At 42.0% G+C, this 25,050-nt stretch overlaps 2 protein-coding genes across 3 annotated transcripts in view; both read right to left on the reverse strand.

Annotated features, from left to right (window-relative positions):
- Positions 1-4,379: 4,379 nt before the first annotated feature.
- Positions 4,380-8,693, reverse strand: gpr17 (G protein-coupled receptor 17). Of its 2 annotated transcripts, none has more exons than XM_074636677.1 (2): positions 8,557-8,693; positions 4,380-5,543 (listed from the first exon to the last, which is right to left on the reverse strand). In XM_074636677.1, the coding sequence occupies exon 2, from the start codon at positions 5,532-5,534 to the stop codon at positions 4,515-4,517; it is 1,020 nt and encodes a 339-aa protein (XP_074492778.1). In that variant the 5' UTR covers positions 5,535-5,543; positions 8,557-8,693; the 3' UTR covers positions 4,380-4,514. The 2 variants fall into 2 exon arrangements, with proteins under 2 accessions (XP_074492778.1, XP_074492779.1); XM_074636678.1 differs by having other exon boundaries at positions 8,567-8,601.
- A 2,313-nt stretch (positions 8,694-11,006) lies between these two features.
- myo7ba (myosin VIIBa) overlaps positions 11,007-25,050 on the reverse strand; it is a 33,234-nt gene continuing 19,190 nt past the window's right edge. The window contains exons 30-48 of the mRNA XM_074636666.1: positions 24,318-24,545; positions 24,062-24,229; positions 23,856-23,973; positions 21,731-21,857; positions 21,470-21,633; positions 21,177-21,358; positions 20,968-21,089; positions 20,719-20,873; positions 20,352-20,505; positions 19,523-19,678; positions 18,760-18,865; positions 17,845-17,958; positions 17,633-17,720; positions 17,401-17,507; positions 16,275-16,460; positions 12,543-12,659; positions 12,247-12,330; positions 12,040-12,159; positions 11,007-11,939 (exon numbers count right to left, since the gene is read on the reverse strand). Of these exons, the coding sequence (XP_074492767.1) occupies positions 11,844-11,939; positions 12,040-12,159; positions 12,247-12,330; positions 12,543-12,659; positions 16,275-16,460; positions 17,401-17,507; positions 17,633-17,720; positions 17,845-17,958; positions 18,760-18,865; positions 19,523-19,678; positions 20,352-20,505; positions 20,719-20,873; positions 20,968-21,089; positions 21,177-21,358; positions 21,470-21,633; positions 21,731-21,857; positions 23,856-23,973; positions 24,062-24,229; positions 24,318-24,545 (2,592 nt within the window). The 3' untranslated portion in view covers positions 11,007-11,843. The remainder of the gene's footprint in view (positions 11,940-12,039; positions 12,160-12,246; positions 12,331-12,542; positions 12,660-16,274; positions 16,461-17,400; positions 17,508-17,632; positions 17,721-17,844; positions 17,959-18,759; positions 18,866-19,522; positions 19,679-20,351; positions 20,506-20,718; positions 20,874-20,967; positions 21,090-21,176; positions 21,359-21,469; positions 21,634-21,730; positions 21,858-23,855; positions 23,974-24,061; positions 24,230-24,317; positions 24,546-25,050) is intronic.

Consider the following 25,050-nt stretch of genomic DNA (forward strand, 5'->3'; position numbering starts at 1 on the left):
AATGGAAATACAGACTTTCGCTTGCCGAGTACAAATCTTTATCACATTACTTTAATGATTAACCAGCAGTCCCTCTATAGTTCCTGTGCACCTGTTTGTTCATGTGAACTGTGCAGAAAACAGTGAAGCCATTTGTAAAAACTTGAGTTGAAAGGAGTGAAAAAGGGAAGTAACCAAACAAGTATCAAATATGATGATTCTTACTATGTTGTACTTGTTATAGTCAAAGAATTTACTGATAAATCTGCTTGTGAATACCTTTAAAGTATAAGAAGCCTCATTTGTTTCCTAGATGCATTTGTTTTAAAGCTCAGATCACCTTTGACCTAGAATTAAACAAGTGCTCATATCCACCCAGAAGACCCGACCTGAGTGCTAACATTTGATCGTCTAATGTGAATCAGGAGAGCTAGGGGTTTTCTAGAATATATACATTCAGGAAATACAAGTTTAGAATGGCTTGCCGTGTTCATGTGATGGACAGGAAGTCTTGCAGAAATAAGAGGAGGAAAATAAGCCGCTCACAAACCACAACACGGGTCACATGATACAAAAAGAGAACTACACATTGACAAGTCACTGCAGCCTCGGAGGTTTCTGTCATATGCTTGAAATAGGTTTCACACTTTCACAGAGAGCAGGTCAAAGTCTCAGATATGCGGCAACAGTACAGATGAGGCACGTCATCTCATGCACAGAGGACATGAAATCATTGTGTTTACTGAGTTATTATTTACAATTTGAAATTACAAAGTACATTTATAACTCACATCTTACTAAGCAAACATCACTTCTTCTGCAGATGACGTCAAGCCAAAGTGACTCACAGTAAAATAGGATTAATAGTTTGTCATGCAATAGTGCAATATCATAGAAATGTGGACAAAACAGAAAATGCATAGAATAGGAGAGTTAGGGAGCTGGATAATGAAGAATATATGTACAATGCAGATTTTTCTAGCACAAGCATAGTAAACATAGTACTGGTATCTTCCAGTAATTAAAAAAAGAAGAAGAAAAAAGTCATGGAAAATACATGTAAGTGGGTTTAAAATACACCTTATATTGAGACAATACCAAGGGTCTACAGCCATGCTAGCAGCTCTGAGAGGCTGTGCTTAGGCACAGTGCTGCTTTGAACTAAATGCTAACATCAGCATGCTAACATGCTCACAACAACAATGATAACATGCTGATGTTTAGCAGGTATGATACTTACCATGTTCACCATCTTAGCTCTGGGTGTTGGCATGCTAACATGCGCTAATTAGCACTGAAAGCAAAGCACAGCCGAGGCTGATGGGAATGTCATTGGTTTTGCAGGTATTGGTCTTGCCAGCCTGTTCTCAGTCCCGAGGCATCAAATACAGACACTTTGTCACACCCCTTGGCGTGTGGTACCAACGCACAAGGCACCCTTTAGCGTTTGTATGAGAGGAAAGATGCTCTATAACAAAGATGATGCATTACAAGCTCCATCAATTGTTTGAAAATGGTAAACACTTCCTGTCTCCTAAGTGGGCGTGATCATGACGTGATTCGGACTAGACAAACGGACTATGGCATGTGAAAGCGCCCTATGGGGTGAAAGAATCTGTCATAATCTGTGTTCAAGTTCACTTCTCCCATTGGCGTTAATAGACTGAGGACATGCTGCTAGTCTCCTAAAGACTAGCAGCAAGACACAGATACAGGAAACTGACTCTCAGTGCGCCATCTCCTGTCTGAATGGTAAATGGACTTGCATTTATACAGCGCTTTTCTAGTCTTCCAACCACTCAAAGCTCTTCACACTACATGTCAGCATTCACACACAATTTCATACACTGATGGCAGAGGTTGCTAAGGTGCCAACTTTGCCCATCAGGATCTGATCTAAATACTCATTCACACCGATGGCTATGCTTTTGGGAGCAATTTGGGGTTAAGTATCTTGCTTAAGGACACATCGAGAGCAGCCGGACAGCCGGGGATCGAATCACCGACCTTCCGATTGGTGGATGACCCGCTCTACCCTCTGAGCCGCCCTGAACCGTCTCTGATGAGACACACTGGGCTTTCAAATAACTACAATGGAAACTCATCTGGGTCGATATCAAACACTCAGAGTAAGTGGTCGGGGAGTGTAGTGATGTAGTTTGAAGAGCAAAAAAACACACAAAGGGCAGGTGGGAGAGGTGGTGGATGGTTCCAACAAGCACAGGGCTTTCATCCAGGAGACCACTGTTTGTGTCCTGAGTGAAATCGGCAATGTGTTGTTAGTCGTTAATTTTCATTTTCACATTACAAACGAAGTAATTTTGAGCTAAAACATTGTGTTTATTCCTAAACCTAAGCAAGTGTTTTCATTTGAATTCACAACATTAACCACGTGTTTACTGCGACCGTAGTGGAGCGTCATAGAAAGTGACGCCAAGGTGTCCTGACAAAGCGTCAATATGTGACAAGTTGGGATGAGAACATGTTGGTCATACAACTACAACTCATTCTGAGGGGAACATGAATGTTGGTACCAGAGATACTTTAGTCTGGACCAAAGTGGTGGACCAACGACATACCGCACAGATTAGCTTCTAGTGTGGCTAAAAACAATGCCTCATTACAGCTATACTTTTGAGCATGAAGCAGTCGTATACCATCCACACCATCTTAGTGGGCTAGCATGCATCATTTGCTAATTAGCACTTAACACATATGTTTGCAAATATTTGGTCATAAACCAAAGTATTGAAAAAAAGTAACATTTTGATCTACTGGTGACAGAAAAAGTCCCCAAAGTTATTCCAATATATCGTTTAGTTCAATTCAATTCAATTCAATTTATTTTGATATAGCGTCAAATCACAACAGGAGTTATCTCAAGACGCTACATCTAGTGATCATGGATATCTGTAATTTCATGGCAATCTATCCAATAGTTGTTGAGGTACTTCAGTCTGTACAAAGTGGTGGACCGGCCAACCAACATTGCCATCCCCAGATCTGCTAGCACAGCTAAGAACACCTTAGATCAGTTTTTTTTTAAAAGATAAGTATTTATCACATTTGGCATAGGATACAAAACAGTAACAGGAAATATACATTAAAAGTTGACTATTTACATATTTCATCATTTGTTGTTTGACACAAAAATCCGAAGCTTGTGGTAACAGTAGACTCAACAACTTAATTCTTGTCGAGGTTCCAGGCGGCTGAAGCCTCATAATCTTACAGACTTTGGTGGCTTTGATGGCGAGGGCTAGTGTTTGAGGGTTCTCATGTTGATTATGGTTGCACACTTTCCGTGAGTCTGCAACTCTGCAGACTTTCCTTCTGAGGATAACCTCCAGTGTGTTCAAAATCAACGGCGATGACGGTGGAATTTCGGAAGCCAAAAAAAGTAAACGTGAGCAAAACATGGAAGAAGTTGGCAGGAGGAATGTTCTTGGAAGTATACTACTTGTTTGTCTCATAATGGCGTAATAGTGCCTTCCCACTATGCTGATTTGATACAAAAGTATAATTCTGCTTTTAAACAGGGAACATTTTCTTCGGTTCATTACATTAAGAATATGAGTCTCACACTTAACTGGACACAGGATGCCACGGTCCAGATCACGTGCGTGAGTGACCACAACAGCATGGTGTCATCTCCGAGGCTGCGCTCTCGTTTGGGGGAAAGAAACTCGCCGTCACAGGAGAGGAAATGATGAAAAGCTGTTGTGTAGCGGGTTAACGAGGCTTTCACACTGACATCTGAGTCTCATACGATACGTGAATATTCACAGTCAGTGTGCTAAATCACTAAATGATGCTGGTGACAGTGACTAGCATGGCTAGCTAACGTTAGCGTGATGCTGCAGTAATTCAGTCACACATTAACGTTACAGCAGCATCAGACTGTCGTCTCCAACTGAATCTCAGCCTATAGATCAAACAGTTGGTTGTTAACACCTTGGTTATTCACAGAGAACACTCAGCCTAACGGGATTCCATCAGATATGTATAGAAGTCTGCCTAAGCAATATCCTCCACTGTGTTGGACGGGGGAAGACTGAAGGGACATGGTGGTGATCAGCCTTCATCTATTAAGGTATCGCCAACGCTCAGGTTCAGGCAAGATGGCAAAATAATTATTTTAATATTATTTGTATAACAAGAGATGAATGCATACTAATTTGTCAAAATTACAATCCAAACATAAGTCAAATTTCACTGAAGTCAATGGGGTCTTCGGTTTTCTTTCCTCCGAAAGGGGGAACTAAATCATGACTTTTTGTGAAGTACCAGTATGTGCCGTTCTGATGTATGTCAGTTAAAGTCTGTGAGGGTGAATAGGACATAGGGTGGACACTGGAACTGGGCCTTGAATTCAAGCTAAGGGGAAAACAGTGGCACATCAACCACATTGTGGAATGAGCCTTCAATCTTCAGTCAGGAAAAGGCAACAGTCAATTAACAGACCAATTTTTTGTTTGTGTTGGAAATGCATCTCTATCAAACAGTGCTCCAGATCGGGTTCAAATTACTCTTCCTCAAAACTCAGACTTGGCACTCACAGAGCTCTCATGTGTTCCCTTTAACTCTCCGCTGGTGGCTCCTGACACCCCCGCCTGATCTTTGCAAAACAATCGCATTAAAGTGCCGCGGAACTTCTCCGCTCCAAATAGGTAGATCAGTGGGTCCATGGCACCGTTCAAGCAGGTGAGGGAGGAGGTGAGGCGGTTGGCCAAGCTCAGGCCTCTGCGTGTCTGGCAGGAGATGTCGGGTTGGCTGTAGCCCAGGATGAAAGTGGCCCGGCTCATATGATAAGGCAGGAAACAGACTACATAGATGAGCATGACCAGACCGATGGTGCGCAGGGCCCTCAGCTTGATGGCCGGCTCTAACCTGGAGCCCCGATGCAGGCTGTGAATGATGAGCAGGTAACAGGACAGGGTGGCGAGGAAAGGTGGGGTGAACGCCACTGCTAGTGAGATCAGTGCGTTGCGTGAGGCCTTCTCTCTGTACAGCTGCAAACACACCGTCACGCCGTCCACCTCTGCAGTCTGGTGGGTGATTAGCAGTGGCGCCATGGAGACGGTAACCAGGGCCCACAGAGAGAAGCTGATGATGTGAGCGTAGCGAACGCGACGAACCTTCAGCGACCTCACAGCGTGAACCACAGCCAGGTAGCGATCCCCCGCCACACAGGCCAGGAAGTACAGGCTGGCGTACATGTTGACATAAAACAAAAAGCCCGCCAGTCTGCAGGGCACCTCGCCGAAGGGCCAGTGGCCTCCGGTGAGGTGGTAGGTGGCCCTCAGCGGGAGGATGATCACGTACGATAAGTCTGCCACAGCCAGATGAATCAAGAAGACGTTAGCTGGAGAGGAAGCGCCCCGCTGGTGAGAGAAGATCCAGAGAGCCAGGCTGTTACCGTTCAGCGCCAGAAAGAAAACCAGAATGTAGAAGCATCCAAACAGAGTGTTCTCAATCGTTGTATCCACTGCCGCACAGCTCTCTGCTGACTGATTGGATAGCAGGGAAGGCAGCTCTGTTGTAGCAGACTCCATTTTTGGTGGCTGAGGAGACAGAATTTTTTTTATAAATGTATCTTAAAAGCAATTTTCAGAAACATTCTCGTCTTTGGAATGATTTCTATTTTAATAAAGCAACATATGTCTCTTTGCAGGATAGACAAAACTAAATCATTGACAGATGGGCTGACCATTTGAGTCATGACGTTTCTAAACACGTGCTTTTGATTTCTAAAATAGTTCATTGTTAGTATTCAGACAGCAAACTACCCCAGTGACAGGAAACCCAACCCCTGTCCACACTACTCCCTGCCCGCCCACACACACAATAGGCAGGGACAGTATTTGTCACAGTGCCAGTCTCACAAGGTAACAATAGATGTCAGTGTCCCTGGCTAATGTGTGCATGCCGTCAGAGCGGATAATTACTTAATTCTGACCACTACAAGTATGAGACTTCCTTCGCACACTATTAAGTTGAGGAAGTCTGCGTCATCACTTCTTCACTCTTCTATTTACTGGCCTCAGTCTGATTTGTCAGCAAGAATTCTTTTATCGAGACTGAATTGAAAACTCTCAGGGGCATATAAAAAGAGGTATTACATGAAACTTGGGGGAACTTGGGGACTTGGTTGGGCTTAGGTACCAAAACTACTTAGTTAGGTGTAGGAAATGATCGCGATTTGGGTTTAAATAATACCGGATGTGCATGGTGAAACTTAAGTACGGAAGCTACGTGACAAATAAATCAACTTTGACCTGTGGTTTTACACAGGACACGAACACTGGTCTCCTGGGAGAAAGTCCTGTGTTTATTGACCCACCCATTCACCCTGACCTCCTCCCTACACGGCGTTCGCCACTCTGTATACTTCCCGGTTTACGTGAATTACATTTGATTATGTGCTGACCATCACGAAAATTGTTTAATTTGTGTCTGTGTACATGAATCAAAACATTCAATTTAGTGGCTATTTCACAAACTGCTGTGTAACTGGGCTGGATAATAAGCTACTATACAGTATATAGCTGCTATATATGTAACGTTCTAGTCTAAAATTCAATGTGAAATGTGACAGAATTATATATAATCAGAGTTGAATTTCAAACCCACTGTAATGCTAGCATAGCAGATATGAGTCTGAAAATATGTCTCCATGTGTTAATATCTCTTTTTAAAAGTTCCACAATTTGGTAAATACATTTATTCACTTCCTGCTGAGTTGGATTAGAAAAAAATTTCCCCTCCCAGCCGATTACACCTCTGAAGCAAGCTAAAGAACACGTTATATCTGTATAAGTATACTGTTGTTAAAAAAAAAAAAAAAAAAATGTCTTTAAAAATATCTAGCTTATCTTCAAATGCAAATTTTTGGATACTGTAGCCTATATTTGAGTCTCCCCTCTTCATTGACAGTTACAATTTTTGAGTATGAAATAGACTCAATATAACTTAAATATCATTTCCAACATTCCTCAAAGAATTTCACTTTTTTTCCCCAATCTTAGAGGACTATTTAGACACACCTCAAAAATAACCACCCACTCTTCCGTCCCTCCGGCAACTCCAGCAGGCTCCAACTGTCCACTCCTCTCATTTTGTTTTGATCTCCTCCTTTTCTGCTTTAGCCCAACATCTACACAAACATCACTGGGGCGTGAACTGCAATAATTAATCCCAGAAAAGGCTTGAACTTTCACTTTGTAATTTGTGGAGGATCCAAGAACAGCATGAAAACATGTGTATCAGGGATGAACTTGTCATCCCACAGATGTTTCTATAGCTGAAGGGGGGGTCCCCAAATCTACAATCCAAACAGTGAAATGTGGTTAAGAGATGCTGCACCAATGCAGGGCTCCTTAACAAAAACTGAAAGGGATTGTCTCTTTTCACCATTTCACCACCTCACTGTCTGGACTTTTGGCCTATTAGGAAGCAGCCACATGGAGCAGCGTGGCTCTTTTCACTGTGTGCTACGCTCCTGCACTGACTGGAGCTGTGAGACCCACAACGGAGGACATTTCTCAGCCAAGGCTCAGACTCAGGAGCCCCAAACAAAAGGGTTGCAGTCCCAGCGGGGATAACAAACCAGGAGCAGCACAGCTCAAAGGAAAAGCTCCCATAAATACGGATCCCCGAGGGATAATCCTAAAGAGAGGCAAACCTGAAATATGCCTTCATCACATTGATCTGGGTAAGCAGATCTGTGCAAGAGCGTTGGCAGAGAGGAGACGGAGCATCCTGGCGTTGGTCCTTTTCAGAGATTAGTCGGTGACAATTTGTTGTGACAAAACTGTGACAGCTGTAATGTGTACAGTCTTCTATTGTTAAAACCCGTCACAGTAAACCAAGTAGAATAAAGTAACTGTGAAATCTGGTTATTGGATTAAACGCGAGTGCACTTGGTATTCACTGACTGGAAGGATCCAGTCTTAAAATGTAGATGGTAGATTGTCAAACACGAGCATATAGACAGAAAAACAGCTTCTTCCCAAAAGCTGTGGCACTACTGAACTCAGACATCTCCTCAGTCTGACAAGATTGATGTGCCGCACACTGCACTCTTACTGGACTTTTGCTGCTGCTGCTGTTTGCACACTTGCTAGTTGTATTTTAGAGTTATTTTATTATACTCATACTGCTCTATTTTACACTTTTTATTGCTGATATTTACTACCAATCTTTTACCTTATTCCTGCCTTATTTACAGTATTCTTTGAATATCTGTGTGTAGTCTTTTTTTAAATACAATGCACCATTTGAGGGCAAACACAATTTTGTTATGCTTGCATAACAACAATGAAGTTCTTGAATCTTGAGTCAAAGCTCAAAAAATCGGTCAAAATGCGGAGCTGTTTTGAAGTTTACATGACAAAAGTGACAGAATAAATACTTACTACTATTGCACAGTAAAGTATCAAGGATATATTGTTTTACTGCAACCATTTGTGACACTTAAATACAGTGTTTACTATGAAAACAATAGAAGGAATCTTTTTAGGGAATTTTTTAATAAAGTTATCAAAATCAAAATCTGAGGTAAAATAGAAGACTTACCTGAGCTCACCAGTGAATGGTCTTTTTGAAGAAAAGGTTTGCTGCTTTAGGAACAATTCAGCTGCTGGACAATCAGCGCAGGAGCAGAGTGAAGACTGGGAGTCCGACCGGCGAGCTCTGGAAGAACTGAAGCTCTGACACAAAGAATGCTGTCCTATAACCCCCTTTTCTCTCCCTCAAGATGTTCTTAGGAATGAGACTGTAGCTCTTTTTGTGTCTCAACAAATTTGATAAGAGAGGGAGTCCCAATGGGAGCCTTTCGTTTGAACCTTGACCCCACCCTTTCTCTCTCCATCCCCTTCTCCTCAGAGAGCCACTTGTGCACTCCACAATAGCCTGAGTCAGAATAAGCAGCACATTTTAGCTGCGGGGAGAAGAATGGCATGCCTCAGTTGCAACGAGACGTTGGGTATGACTCCATGGAAACGAGGCCTAGCGTTGCACCGGGCGCCTTTACTGTGAACTCCACACACCCCCCACTGACAGATAGAAGATGGACTGTGCTGTTGATTTAGAAGTTTATGACTAAAGTCTCAGAGATGATCTTTTGTCGATGGTCTGTTTAGTTCTAGAGGGCCCCATTCCCTATAGGAGAGCAAGTGAAAAACAAGAGTGGGGAGGGAAGGGGGGATGCTTGAAGGAAACAGAGGCCCTTGTTGGTCTCTTGCCTCCTGGGGGCATCTTGAATTGGAATGCCCAAAATAATCAGTCACATAGCCGTCGGACAGATGTGGAGAGAGTACCCGCTGGCTGAGGGGGGATAATATTTCTTTCATACAAGGAGATCACAGCTGTGTGTCAGACACATCGGCCCTTTCTCTGCTCTGTATCATCGATATGCAAATGCTATTCTGTAGACTTGAATGGAGCCACTATCTGTGCGGGACTGGGGAGAAGCTTTGACATCACTACCCTGTTAATCTACTGCCAACTGCTAATTGGGAAGGCCCCCGCTTTTGTTCAGCTTCTCAGCTCTGTCTGTCGCGCGTCTCGTAACCCCGAAGCAATAACATTGCCTTGTGTAAGTGCTTACTATCATAAATGTATCATTCTTCTTACTGCTGTGAAGGAGCGGCTCCCGGCTGCTCAGACTAAATAAGATGCTCGAAACATTTTCAACCGGCTTCCACTTGGAAAATGTTTTATTTGACAGTTTTAGGAGAAAAAAATTATTTCTCAACAATACATTTTTCATGAAGAGCATAATCATTTTCTAAAGACGGACATATTTAAGGTACCCTGTGGAGTATTTGCCCACTGTTAGCACTACTGAGCTATGTTTTCACTAGTGGATCCCTATTTTATTTGTAGCATGCACATGTACACGCGCAAGCATTTAGGTGACGCAGGTGATGTCGTCGGTTTCAGGCTACTCCAGCTCACAGTTGGTAGTGATAACATGCACAGAAACATAGCAATGTGCTAATAAGTCAAGAATTAGGCTGCAAGCTAGCAAACATGGCAGATTTTTTTAATTTACAAAATTTGGCTTTGGTGTTTTATGAGTAAGCATTCAACACACGTTATGCCTGAGGGATACACACTAGGGCTGTACGATATTGGAAAAACTGACATTGCGATATTTCTTTACCGCGATATATAAATTGCAATAAGAAAAAATACAGTTCTATTCACCCTAAATGTTGTAGGCTACATTTTAAAGTTAAATGCATCAATCTGGTGCACCTTGAGAGTAAAATAAAAAGGCTAGATAAACAATTTTGTGCTCTCGTCAACAATTAATCATAAACACATTGGTTGTAGAGATATGAACGGTGATGACACGGCAAAAAAGCCTGGAGAATAACATTTCTCGGTCACTGCCAAAGACATCAAGAACTCCCAGCAAGCATGCTGATGCTGCGGGAACCAACGCACGTGCATCGATCACAGGGACGTCCCACACTAACACACATGGACGTACTGAGGAGAGATGCTGGACAGTGCTGGCGAGCTAGCCAGATGTATGATGGACTGAGACAGCTGGAAGCTCCGCTTGAAAGCCCGTCTGAGGACGACCCAATGATATCAATTCCGATAGTTGTACTATCACTCTTTTACATCCACTACTATTGGTTTTGTGTTATCAGTCCTACTTGTATTAGTTATTACAGCTGCTTCTCTCTCTCTCTCTCTCTCTCTCCCCACCCCCCAGCCGGTCTCGGCAGATGGCCTTCCACCCAGAGCACGGTTCTGCTCCAGGTTTCTTCCCACTAATCGGGGAGTTTTTCCTGGCCACAGTGCGCTTGGTGGATCTTGTTGGGTCTCTAAACTATGGTGTACGGTCTAAGACCTGCTCTATATATAAAGCGTCTTGAGATAACTTCTGTTGTGATTTGACGCTATATAAAAATAAATTGAATTGAATTGAATCGCACGTCCTACGATGTGACTATTGCGCATGCGCACATTGCAATGAACATTTCGGTGAGAAAAACCACAAGCATAACTTTTATTTGTTTTTAAGAAAACTCCACAAGGCACCTTTAATGTTTTTAAGGCAGGCAGATTAATATGGAGAGGAATTACTGGTAGTTTCCATTGTAGTTACTACAAATAAAAACAAGGTTTACGAATGGGTATGGAGATTTGTGAATAAATTATGGTGTCCACAATTGAATTTTTCCACCCACAAACAAATACCACTAAACTTAAACAAACAAAAACTAAATATGTAAATATTTTGTTAACCAGATGTGGATAATATTTTTAGACAACGATATAACACAGGAAGTATTTGAAAATAAAAAGTTATTAGATTAAAGAAAGTTGGAACTATGTGGAATACTGGCATTTATTCAAGTTGGGTTGTCTATATGTAAATATATTCAACTTTGGTGGTATTTATGGATAGGAAGAAACATTTATGGAAACCATAATTCATTCACAATTTATCATACACATTTGTAAATCTGTTTCATATTGGTGGATCATGAACCACATATGTTTTTCTCCATAAATTAAGAGCTGGAGGAAATGTGTGCACAGAATTATCATTACCTAGAACGTGGGTTCTTCACTTAGGATTATGTTACTTGAATACATTAGCTTTAAATAAAATGAGAGAAAACTACAACAACTTTCTTCCATGCAATAAATCAATGTTTTTTTTCCACTGAGCACAAATAAAGTTGATCGCACTTTTGAAAGCAGAACTATTCCTGCTCTGCCTCTGTGTGTGTGTGTGTGTGTGTGTGTTTGTGTGTGTGTGTGTGTATGAACTACATGTTGAGTGTGTTGGTTTGAATCTGCAGCTACAGACAAAAGTTGCGTCACACTCGTGCTACTCAGATGTTGAAGCGCTGGTTCCTGGTTTGCACTGCCCTCCTCTCTCTGAGGTACATGTTGACATAGGAGGTTATAAGATCATCCATCTTGTAACCCTTTAATAACAAGACACAGAGGTAAAGAAAGGAAAATGAAAAGGACAAACTTCTACGTACTGACACTTACTTAAAGCTGATGTGTCTATATAGATCTTACCAGTGACGTTTCACAAAGGAATTTGCTCCCCTTGACTAAACTGCCAATAGTCATGTGAAAGTAGGTGCTTCCACTGCACCAGTTAGCGATGCGGTTGAATGGGTGATTTGCCAGCACATCCTTTACAAAAGAAAGAATAAATGGTGATAAATAGGAGCAAATTGTCAAAGGGAATACTGTTAATGATACATTGTATTGCTTTTTCACCTTGGTTTTAGGGTGGATGATGGTGAGTCCTTGCTTGCTGATGGCTATTCGCACAATATCTGGGAAACTTGGCTCCGATGTTTGCTGAAGAGAAAGTTAGAAAGGAAAATTAGAAAAACTTTCACTTTAGGCATGGCTTTCTGCAGATTTGCAGTTAGTGCACCATGGTGACAGAGGCTGTGAGGGACTGAAACAGAGAGCGAAGGGCATCAGATAAACGAGCCGCCGACCCAACCAAATGGACTATAGATAGCGAGATAAAGCACCGATTGTGCTGCTGTCACTGCAGCCCTTACCTTCACTTCAAAGAACGCACAGCCGAACGTCGGCCAGCGGCACACTGCCTTCAGGAATGCCACCTTAGCTTCTTCAACAGTCATGCCAGCATGTTTGTTATAAGAGGCGAGAATACTCTGAAAATTCAAAAAGATATACACCACAGTATGACACCACACTCTTGTATTGTAGAAGTATTTGCGTTGCTTTTAATGAGGTTAATGATTTTCCAACACCCCCACAGCCTTCAGGCTATATTCTCAGAGAGCTGAGATAGGCATCACAGGAATGGCATAATGGTGACATTGTTCATATGAGACATTTAAAGAATAAGCCTGGGGATATAGAGACTTTATGAAGTCTGACTCTATATAAGTGTCTGTGTATCAAAGTCTGAAGTATCTTATTCTTCTGTGCTGGAGAGCTCCATTGTTAACTATTATTACTACTATTATTAAAACTATTCAAAACACATCAATGAGCCACACCGTTGCCCTGGGTGACTGAGGCTACATCCACACTAATACTTGTTTTTGTTTTTTTAAATCTCACAACTTATGCTACGTTTATGTCTAGCGTCCACACTACTCCGACATTTTCGAGCCCCTAAAACGGAGATGTTTGAAAACGCTGCTGACCCCCTTTTAGTTTAAAAACTCCTGGTTGCGTTTTAGTCTGGACCGACGGAACCTTTGAAACCTCAGAGACCTTTGAAAACGATGACGCAGACACCGACGTTCACTATTTGAATGGGTCTCATCAGTCATGACGTGTTCTTCCCTGATTCGTCACGCCCTATCACATGAACTTTTTCCGGAAGAACGCAAACGACATCAGCCTCGACCGCCAGTGGTTCATTTCAACATGGAAAACGTGTTACAAGCGTTGCTGACCTTGTCGTCACTGCTAGTAGCTGTTGTGCAGTTAAATTCTGCATTTTATAATGCTACTACTGCCTACATGCGCAGGATGCGAGCTATTATTCTGTTTGTGTACGTGAATGGTCATGTGACATGCGTTTTCAGGTGTGGTAGTATGGATGGAGATAAATTCTGAAATGGCCCTAAACACTCGTCTTGACCAAGATCGTTTTCATTTTCAAAGGATAACGTACTAGTGCGGATGTAGCCTGAGACCCTGATAACATCGGGAGGCGTTGCTTCAAAAACGCCGTGGAAAAGCGCGTCGGGGAAAAATAGTGTTGTGCGCCTGTGGTGCAGGGCCGCGGGTGCAACCGGGCGATCAAATGTGATTTACGGAGAAAAAAAATTGATTCAAGCAGACGTCTAGCACTGGCCATAATAATAATAATAATAAAAATAACCTTGAATCATATACAGTAGTTTGTTGTAATTAAATACTGCTAATATCGACCTTTCGTCTGCATTTGCCATTGTTCCACTGTTCCTACCACCAATACCAGCAGCAAAACAGGGAGGTAGTGGTAAAGTAGCAAAGCCCACCTCTTGCTTGATTTGATTGGCTGCCTGGGCCAAGTGTGACATTGACGAGCGGTGGGAGAGAATATTTTAACTTTATGTGCATCTAAAAAAATGCTAGAAACACAAGACGTGTGGCGCAAGAGAGGAGTGCATGCCAGGCATGCCGTACCATAGGAAAACAAGGTTTTTGCTGGCTACGTGTTTCTCTCACCTTTCTCTTGATCCGGTCTGTTTGTTACTGTGTCCAAGTTCCGCTCAAGGAGAAGTCTCATTGTGAAATCTGAACAACTGTATACTCTGGCTCAAATAAATACGGGCAGCCATCGAATTCAAAGAGGTCATCCACACGGTGGAAATCATCTAAATATTCAGCCATGACATTGAAAATCTTTTAGATAACACTAAACTACGCTCTCTGTATTCCAATACAACAAACACTCGTGTTTCCACCTTGGATGCATACCACTATTCCACCGTTGTCTTCCGGCAACGCGTCACCTCGTCAGATTTCAGAAGGAAACTTCTCCTTGAGCGAGACTCTTTCCATAATGTTGTCAGACAATTATAAAAACAATCAGAGCCTGTCATGGTAAAAACAAGCACATTTAGTGGATGTAAATGACGGTGCCAGCTTGCCCCAATAGCACCATATTGCGGCCTGTGAGCAGCTGCCATCTACAGCGCTCTCCCTCAATACTGGACCAATTTCAGACATTATTGTCCCTAATAGTCAGTTAGACACACAAACATAAAAATAGAAAATAGGGTCCAGGTTGAAAAATACTGAAATTTAACTTTAATCCATGACTAAAAAGAGTCCCCATTATTTATTTACTCTAGTTTGTTTCATTCACAGTATTTAGCTATGCTAGCTGCGTGGGATAACAATGTCTGTCAGTCAGTCAGTCAGTCAGTCAGTCAGTCAGTCAGTCAGTCAGTCAGTGGTTGATATCTCAGCAACCATTGGACTGATTGCTATGAAATTTTGTAGACATTCATGGTCCTTAGAGGATGAATCCTCTTTAGGAAACTTTGGTGATCTACTGACATTTTTTCTAGCACGGCCATGAGGTTGACATTTTTGGTACTGAGAGAAAAATCTCAACATATATGGGATGGATTGTCGTACAATTCTTTTCATGTTCTCCTCAGGATGAATTGTAATAACTTTGGTGATCCTCTGATTTTTGATCTAGCCCCATCATTAGCTCAAAATTTCACTTTGTTCAATACTTAATGACTAAATACCTGCTAAACTCAATATATTCCCATCAGCCTCAGTGTTACTCTGTGTTTAGTGCTCAATGCTAAATGTTAGCATGCTAAAATGCTAAACTAAGATGGTGAACTTGGTGAACATTACCTGCCATCAGCATGTTAATATTTTCATTGTGTTGGCATGCTGATGTTAGGGTTCCACTCAAAGTATGTATTACCTTAAGTACAGCCTCAATGAGCCGCTAGCCTAGTTGTGTAGATTCCTGTTAAAGATTTACATCTTCAGGAAGAACAAATGGGGTCTGAGCGTTACAGACAGGATAAAGAAGTTGGAAAGTATTGAAGGAGAGGCTGTTGCATTTTTGGTTTTGTGTTGACAATAAGAAAAACAAAGTGTCCTTTAAAGCTGCAGTAGGCAGTATATTTTTGGCATCATTGGGCAAAACTTCCATAATAGCCTTTCAGCATATTGTAATTCAAGTGTTCTGAGAGAAAACTAGACTTCTGCTCCTCCTCATGGCTCTGTTTTTAGACTTTAGAACATCTAGCCTGTGACGGGAGACTTTGACCAATCACAGGTCATTTCAGAGAGAGCGTTCCTATTGGCTGTGCTCCGGCTGTACTTGGCGTTCCTTCAAGAGATCTCAACATGGCTTCCGGGTCACAAAATTTCTCATTTTACAGCTAAACCGTGCACACGAGATGATTCTGAGAGAAATAGACATTACAGTAACATGATATTGATTCATATTTGATCAGTGCTGCCTAGTTTCACCGTTTGGTTGGAGTTTGCGAGTGATTGACAGCCGGCTCTCATAGACAGCAGCTAGACAGCAGACCTCAGATCAGCTCTGACTGTTTGTTTTCCTCCGGTCTGTGAAATCTTGCAGATGCCGTTAGGAGCACCGGAGGACACCAGGAGGACACAGAGGAACATGATTTTTTTCAGGTTACCTGTTTCATGTTCTACTGTCAGGATATAGCGACCGTTTTATAAAAATAACTTTTTAAAATCATATTTGCTCCAATCTGCCTACTTCAGCTTTAAGCTATCCAACTGAAGGGAATTCTTGAGATGAAAGCCCATCATACCTTCTTCCACTCATTTTCAGACGTGGCCTTCAGTTGGTCGGCGGGCACCAGCTCCTTCAGCATCTTGGGAATCATGACAAACTGGCTGTTGTCATTGTTGACCTTTATCCTGAAGAGCAGAGCTGCAATGTTGACCATTTCCTCTTTGGTGCAAACATGATAGCCTCTCAGGTACTTTGGTAGCTCCTGAAGATAGAAAGATATCTTATAAAGTCTGCTATTGTGGCAATTCCCAACAGATTTGGGCCCAAATTTGACCTTTAAATCAAGTTGCTCTTGACTACATTGTTCATTAAAGGGTAACTTTGGTATTTTTCAACCTGGGGAACCTATTTCTCCATGTTTTTGTGTCTAACTGACTGATAGCAACAACGATGTCTGAAACTGGTCCAATATTGAGGGAGAGCGCTGCAGACGGCAGCTGCTCACCGGCTGCAATATGATGCTATTGGGGCAAGCTGGCACCGTCATTTACGTCCACTAAAAGTGCTTGTTTTAGCCATTACAGGCTCTGATTGTTATTGTAAGTGTCTGACATTATGGAAAGAGTCTAGCTCAAGAAAAAGTCTCCTTCTGAAGTCTGGCGAGGTGACGTGTTGCCGGAAGACAACGGTGGAATAGTGGAATACATCCATGGTGGAAACACGAGTGGCAGCCAACCAACAGACCGGATCAAGAGGAAGGTAAGAGAAACGTTTCATTTCTCTGTAGGGTTCTTTCCATAATGTTGTCAGACACTTCTAATAACAATCTGAGCCTGTCAGTGGCAAAAACAAGCACTTTTAGTGGACGTAATATGTTACATTGATGCTGCTCACTTGCCCTCAAAGCTTGTTTCGCAGCTGCCAGTTACAGCGTTCTCCCTCAATACTGGACCAATTTTAGTCACTTAAAAACAAAAACATGTGAAAATAGGGCCCAGGTTGAAAAACAAACTAAGTTACCCTTTAAGAGATAATGTTTTATAGTTCCTACAGGTCATAATGAAACCAAAAGAGCGGTCTGGAACATTATCTGTATTTCAGGTAAGATTATGTTCATGGAAAGATTTGGCTTTCATATCAGGTGGAAAAACTAATCAGCCTGGAAAATGTGATGGCGGCTGAACTGCATCATTCAAATGTACCTGAGGGAAATGAAAGATAAGATCGGCCCCTGCATCTCTGCCAGGGATAACATTGAACCACAACTTCCTCATGAAGAACACAAGGTAGGGGATGTTGACTGGCCCACCTGCGCGCACACACACACACACACACACACACACACACACACACACAACCAAGAGGTTTTTAAAGGTAAATTCAAAGAACCATCAAAAGTGCAATTGGGACTCCTATCATATCATGTTTTTTTACCATCTTTGATCCTCTTGGCCTTCTTGGACCAATCAGTGATTTGTCTCAGACTATCAAAGAAGTAGTCTGCGTCATTCAAACTGAGAACCTGAAGTAAACACAATTACAGACTTCCTTTTACAACCAGCGGAGTGGACGTTCATGAAAGAGGGAATTTTGTGAAAGAACACAGTGAAGTTCTAGATCAAAGTATAATGGTTGAGAAATGTCACCTTGTCATGTGTTTTGACAAAAATGCTGAAGCCGTCTGCCGAAGCCAGACTGAGCTTCTTGGTGATGTTCTGGATGAGATCCCTGATCCTGGTGTTTGTCGCCACCTCAAATATCTGAAGAAGGATGAGAGGAATCACTGGTGTTACTGCAGGAATGTTTGACCTGGCTTGATTCTATAACTTTATACTAGGGCTGTCAAAGTTAACGCGATAACACATTTACGCAAATTTGTTTTAATGCCACTAATTTCTTTAACGCATTAACACAACTTGCAAATTTTAGGTTGTAGCGGGCTCAGTTTCAAGATACTGGTATTATATGAAACTGGAAAACCTGATGAATCCATTGGTACCAACCATGTTTGTCGGTAAGGAGGCTAAATAACGCTCCAAACTTATACTAAATTTTGGTGAGGAAAAACTGTCATGTCCATTTTCAAAGGGTCCCTTGACCTCTGACCTCCAGATATGTGAAATGGGTTCTATTCTATTTTTGAGACATGCCCACTTTATGATAATCACATGCAGTTTGTGGCAAGTCATAGTCAAGTCAGCACACTGACACACTGACAGCTGTTGTTGCCTGTTGGGCTGCAGTTTGCCATGTTATGATTGGAGCATATTGTTTTATGCTAAATGCAGTACCTGTGAGGGTTTCTGGACAATATCTGTCATTGTTTTGTGTCGTTAATTGATTTACAATAATAAATATATACATACATTTGCATAAAGCAGCATATTTGTCCACTCTCATGTTGATCAGAGTATTAAATACTTGACAAATCTCCCTTTAAAGTACATTTAGAACAGATAAGAAATGTGTGATTAATCCCAATTAAGTATGGACAATCAGGCGGTTAAATATTTTAATCGATTGACAGCCCTACTTTAAACATAACAAGAGGTCCGTGTTACCTCCTCTGTGTCGTTGGGGAAGTGGATTTTGTGGAAGATCTGGGTGCTGTTCTGTTGGATGGCGTCTACCTCCGCCTGGTGCGGTGGGAGCTTCCGGGGCTCCATCCTACACAATGACAGAAAATGCTTAGTCCCATTGTTTTTTTTACGTTATCATTTTGACACTAAAGCCACAGATTCAGTGCAGATAAAGAAAAGAGCACACTCTGTCACTAACAAACCAGAATGCAACACCATACGGCAACTGTGCTGATAAAAAGTCTGAAATAAGTCTCTTAGAGCCTGTTGTCGTCATGGAAATTATACTGAATGTAAATCACATTTATTTATAGAGGATGCCATGCAAATGTGGTCGTGTCACTGCGAAAGGGATGCAACATATTGCAGTGTGCTGATGTGAGCATCGCTGCGAGCAAGTTCTGCCTTAAACTGCACAACTTGCCCTCGACAGATCTAGAATAAGAAGCTCATATGGTTCAGTTATATGGGAGATATTAAAAACACAAGGTGCCACAGCGTGACATTTCCTTTTCTCACATTGTGGTGTCATGTCGCATCATGGTGGCTGCTAACCCGAGTGTTGCAACAGCCTTGTACTTTTGTACAAGCAACATTAGCTGCTCTAGAAACCACCCTGTCACTGTTTGCACACACCCTCTGCGTCATCCCACACTCTTCATCTAGTACACCCTTCTTTGAAACACGGGGGGGGAGAACACATTGCTGTGTGTCGGTGACGTGTACTACAGCATGTTGGGCTAACCTCAGGGAGCTCTGCAGACGCTGCAGGCAGTCGGCGGTGAGGGGCTCTCTGCGGCGTGACTCCAGAAAGCGTTGAGTGTGCCTCAGAAGAGACTGGCTGGGAGGAAACAGGCCGCAGCAGAGCCACAGCAGCTGCCAGCCCTGCTCCACGCTGAACCTGGCAACACAGACAACATGTAGGACACTATGAAGCATATGATGAAATGGAGTCTTGGATTATATTCAAAACCATTCTTGGACACTGAAACATGGGCGGGGGGGCACGCTTATGTTTTTTTTTTTACTGTTTGTACTTCCTGTCTAAATAAAGAAAACTACACAAGGGAATAACAGTTCTAGCTACTTCAATTCACCAGATTTAGCTTAAAATATTTATTTTTCTTTTTAAAATTAGCTAGAGATGGAACTAGCAATTACTTTCATTATCAATTAATCTGTCACATATTTATTGATTAATCAATTAACCATTTGACCTATAAAATATGATGAAATTGTAAAAAGAAATGTTTTGTTTTGTCTGACCAACAGTCCAAAACCTGAATATATTCAGTTAACAATGATATAAAACAGAGAAAAGCAGAACATGTTTTATTGGATAACCAGAGAATTCTCAATTTGAATTGATAATCAAAATTGTTTTCTGTCAATTGGCTTATTGTTGCAGTGCTTTACCATCTACAATAACAAAACAATGTATCATTACAGTAACAGAATAGGTCTATACCTTTGAGAAACTGCCTTATTGTCATTCTAATACGTCATAAATAGAAATATTACTGAAGTGATGTAGAAAAGTGAGAACCTGAGATAGTGAAATAACATAATCGTACCGGTTGTTATTGCTGCTCATCTGCTTCATGATCTGACAATAGATCTCATCCCTGAGCGCTTCGTTTTGAGTGGCGGGGCCAAAGATCTGGTCGGTGAGCTCGAGAGGACTCTGCGTCTGTTTGGTGGGGTAATCTCCCATATATTTCAGGATCGGTACACAACAGTCAAGGAAAAGCAATAAATGAGTGACGGCTGGACAACCAAGCAGACTATAGGATTCAGATAACACTGGCTGTCAACATAGCTTGATACCCACTGCAGGGCCTACTGTTACTGGGCTTCCATGAGAATGCTCATCCAACTTCTGTGTTTTGATACATATTTACTCCAGCTTGTAGAAAACTAAATCCCTGAAGTAGAGGATATCAGTGAAGGCCAGACAGCCTTTGTGGCTGAGCTCTGGGTTGGCCACTAGTTTCTTGAGGAGGGGCTGTCTGAGTGGCTCTCTGGAGTTCGCCCACAGCCTCTCAGGAGCAGCGTTCCTGGACATCACCTGACGGTTCACATCCTTAGTAGGCTGCCTGTGGGATCAAGGAAACAAGATGGGTATTCGTCCTGTCAGTGCTGTTCCAGTGAACATTATCCTGCTGAAAAAAAGAGAGCATTTCCAGATACCTGAAGTACTCAAGGGAGAATTCTCTCAGCGTGACAGGAGCTAATCTCTCTATTGTTCCTGTTTCTTTCTGGTTTTCATCTATGATGTTCTTCCTCTGGTTGGGGGACAAGTTGAGGAGGCTCTGAAATAAAGAAACCACATTTATTAATCTACAGATCCTGAGCACAATAACTCATCTGAGAAGGCTGTGTCATTGACATCTCCGTACCATGACCTCATTGGTGGGTTTGCTGAGTGTTGGCAGGATTAAGATGGCCTCGGTGGGGACGGCTCCCGTTTTTCTCGTGCTCTCATTCTGGCCCTTTATCCAGCCACGTTGCTGAGAAAACTCGTCATCTTTAATTATTATAATGAGCTCTCCTTTCTTGAAGCTCAACAATGTTGTGTCATCTGTAGACGAATGGAAGTCAACTCAGAAATCAGTTAACAATTGGCAGAAATGACCCTAAAAGAGATAATTCAGCTGTGACCACATAGAAAAAACAAATTCAGGCCTCTGACCTTGATCGGCTTCCTTCAGGGTCACAGCATACTGAGATCTCTCGGTCAGTCCACTGAGGAACATAGTAACCAGCTCTGCCATGTCCTCAGCTGTCCCTCCACTCAGAGTGAAGTCTCCTTTGAGTGTCAGCAGGCTCACCGCCTGGCCAGACGCTTTACCCTCCCTGGATAACACAAGTAACACCACACTGTTTTAGTAAAGTCTTCCTAACTGTAACTGGCACACTACACTGCTTCCTCCTCCTCTGATTCGGTCTCTACCTGACGGTGTGGACGCCGGTGACTTCAGGGAAGGAAAGCTCCAGCAGCCTCTTCTCTCTCTCGTCCAGGAACGTGATACCAGTCCAGTTTATGGCCACAATGAACTTGCTCTTTGGCAGCGCAGGGCCTTAAAAAGAGCAACAAGCCCAATAAATCATGACTCGTGGAAGACATGAGGGGAGTTATGAGATGTATTCCTGTCCAGCAGTAAAGTGTTGCTTGCACTTTCTGAATCATTTCAGCCACCCTGAAGGAAAGAGCTCGAGTGCAGCATTAATATTTACAGTAGTAGAGGCCCGATCATCAACCCACTGATAAGGGGCTGCAACTAACAATTACTTTCATAAATAATTCATCAGTTACTTTCTTGATTAATCGATTAGTCAATTAAACAGAGCCCCAGAAGGGACATGGAGGGGAAATAAATCAAAGGTTGTAAAGAAAAAAAAGATGCACTTTTATAAGATCTGGCAAACTTTTTAGGTAAATGTACTTTGGGGTCAGTGCAGCAGCATGGCAACAACAACAACATTGGGGCGCACACACCCGTGGGAGAGCATCATACAATTTTATTTTGACATTGGCCTCAAATATAAAGACAAGACAAATGAGACAAGATTTAGCTAGCTAGCGCACCCCGCGGTCCGTCCGCCCCAAGCATGATTTATACTTGCCTCATCAGCGAGGGTCGTGAGCATCCGCGTGGCCAAAGTGATGTCACACCATCAGACACCGCCTTTCGCCGGGGTTCTGTGCAGCAGGTTTTCACCTATACACGCATGTCCAAATGTTTCTAACTACTGACTTATCCGATACGTCTGAGTTCATGGCTTCTATTGGGAACACATACTGTCTGTTTAGTTTGAAATAAAGCTCTAACAGCAATGAATCGTTCACTGGGAAACTCCATTAGATATGTTACATTGAGGAATTGTGTCGTGGAAGCCTGTATAATTCCTTTTATCTTACCAGCATATTGCAATGTGATCTGTTGAGTTAAAGAGGACCGATGCTTATTTTCAGGTTCATACTGGTATTTTGGGCTTCTACCAGAACATGTTTACATGATTTAATGTTAAAAAAACGCTTTACTTTTCTCATACCGTCTGTGCTGCAGCACCCCAAATTTATAATAATGGAGTGCATGATGCCTTCAATCATTTCATCTTTCCAAGTTTTAAAGATTTTCAATTCAGCACAAAAACACGTTGTTTTTTTTACACCTATGGGGTGTATATTATCGCAACTTGCTTAACAAATTTAAATTGATGTAATTATCATGATTTGTCAAACTATAAAATATATAAATAAGGGCTGTCAATAGATTCAAATATTTAAAAAAATATTGCGATTAATCGCATGATTGTCTATAGTTAATCGGGAATAATCGCAAATTAATCGCACATTTTTTATCTGATCAAAATGTACCTTAAAGGGAGATTTGTCAAGTATTTAATCCTCTTATCAAAATGGGAGTGGACAAATATGCTGCTTTATGCAAATGTATGTATATATGTATTATTGTAAATCAATTAACAACACAAAACAATGACAGATATTGTCCAGAAACCCTCACAGGTACTGCATTTTGCATAAAACAATATGCTCCAATCATAACATGGCAAACTGCAGCCCAACAGGCAACAACAGCTGTCAGTGTGTCAGTGTGCTGACTTGACTATGACTTGCCCCAAACTGCATGTGATTATCATAAAGTGGGCATGTCTGTAAAGGGGAGACTCGTGGGTACCCATAGAACCCATTTACATTCACTGATCTGGAGATCAGAGGTCAAGGGATCCCTTTGAAAATGGCCACGGCAGTTTTTCCTCTCCAAAATTTGTGAGCGTTCTTTAACCTCCTCCAAGCTAGTATGACATGGTTGGTACTGATGGATTCTTTAGGTTTTCTAGTTTCAAATGATACCAGTATCTTCACTCTAGCTTTAAAACAGAGCCAAAGAGCTACAACCCAAAAATCGCAAGTTAGCGATAATGTGTTAAAGAAATTAGTGGCATTAAAACAAATTTGTGTTAAAGCATTATTATCGCGTTAACTTTGACAGCCCTAATTTAAATACATACAACAGAGAGGCAATACACAGTCTATGCCGATAGATGCCTACCTGAGAGTTTGACAACTTCAAAGAAGCGAGAGAAGAACATGGGCCACTTCTCTCGGGCGTAGTCGACCATCTCCGCCTTAACGGAATCGGCTTTCTGTCTTGAACTCAAATATGAACCCTTGTGTGGTTTGAGAAAAATAGACAGAAACCTCAACTCAAGGCCATTATAGACAGTTTTTTGTGTGCAGCACTGTGGTGAGACTGACCTGAGCATGAGCGGTGCTGACCATTTGCACCCATTTGGCCTCTGACTTGGCTTCCAGCAGAGAGTTGTTGATGCAGTCCTGAACGGCTTCCTTCACATGTTCTGGGCTGCTGCCTGAGCCATGCTGGACATATAAATGTTTCGCAGCGAGCTGAACGAAATCATCCTCCTGTGGAAAGGGAAATGTGGAAAAAAAGATGTAAATTTAAATCTGACAGTATCGCAGGAAGAAGATTATCATCCAACTGTAAGCCCACCTTTTCACTCTGGTACTCTCCGAACTTCAGACCGTGGATGATCTGTTTGTAGATGAGGTCCGTGCTAATCTTGTCCTCTTTGCAGTCGTGCCAGGGGGTGAAGACCTCCTTGCGGAAGAAGAGACGCCAGGGAGCGTGCTGTTCCTGCCCTCCTCTCCTCTTTACTTCCTGCTCACACTGGGAGATGGCATCCATCACATGCTCCCGGCCGCTGCCCAGAGCCCACACCTTCAGGACAGGTCAACATTTCGTAGTTATAGATATCCAGATATTTTTAAATTACTAAAACGGGACAACACAATAAATTTTTTCTTAATATAAAGTCTTAAAATGGTGTGACAATGCAGCTTTCCCAGTGTGTTTAAGTTGTAAAGTTTATTTGCATGTTATGTGCTAGCACTAGCACAGCTAGCGCAAACTTGTGCAAACTGTAAATATAAATAAACTAACCAATCCATTAAACTGTGATTATGCTCATCCACTGCATATTTGAAAAGCATCATGTTTATATTGTCCAATAAACATAAACCAGTACATATGCAAAATGTTAGTACCTATTTGTCAAATGGAAAATGGTAAGTCCTTAAAGCTGCAGCTGGTAACTTTGAGCAAATATAATAAAAAGTTATTTCTATAAAACGGTCACTATAACCTGACAGTAGTGACCACAAATCCTCAGGGACTTCTACCGGGGCACCATAGAGAGCCTCCTGACAGGCTGCTTCACCACCTG

This window comes from Sebastes fasciatus, chromosome 5 (genome assembly GCF_043250625.1).
Source record: "Sebastes fasciatus isolate fSebFas1 chromosome 5, fSebFas1.pri, whole genome shotgun sequence".
Taxonomy (NCBI): domain Eukaryota; kingdom Metazoa; phylum Chordata; class Actinopteri; order Perciformes; family Sebastidae; genus Sebastes; species Sebastes fasciatus.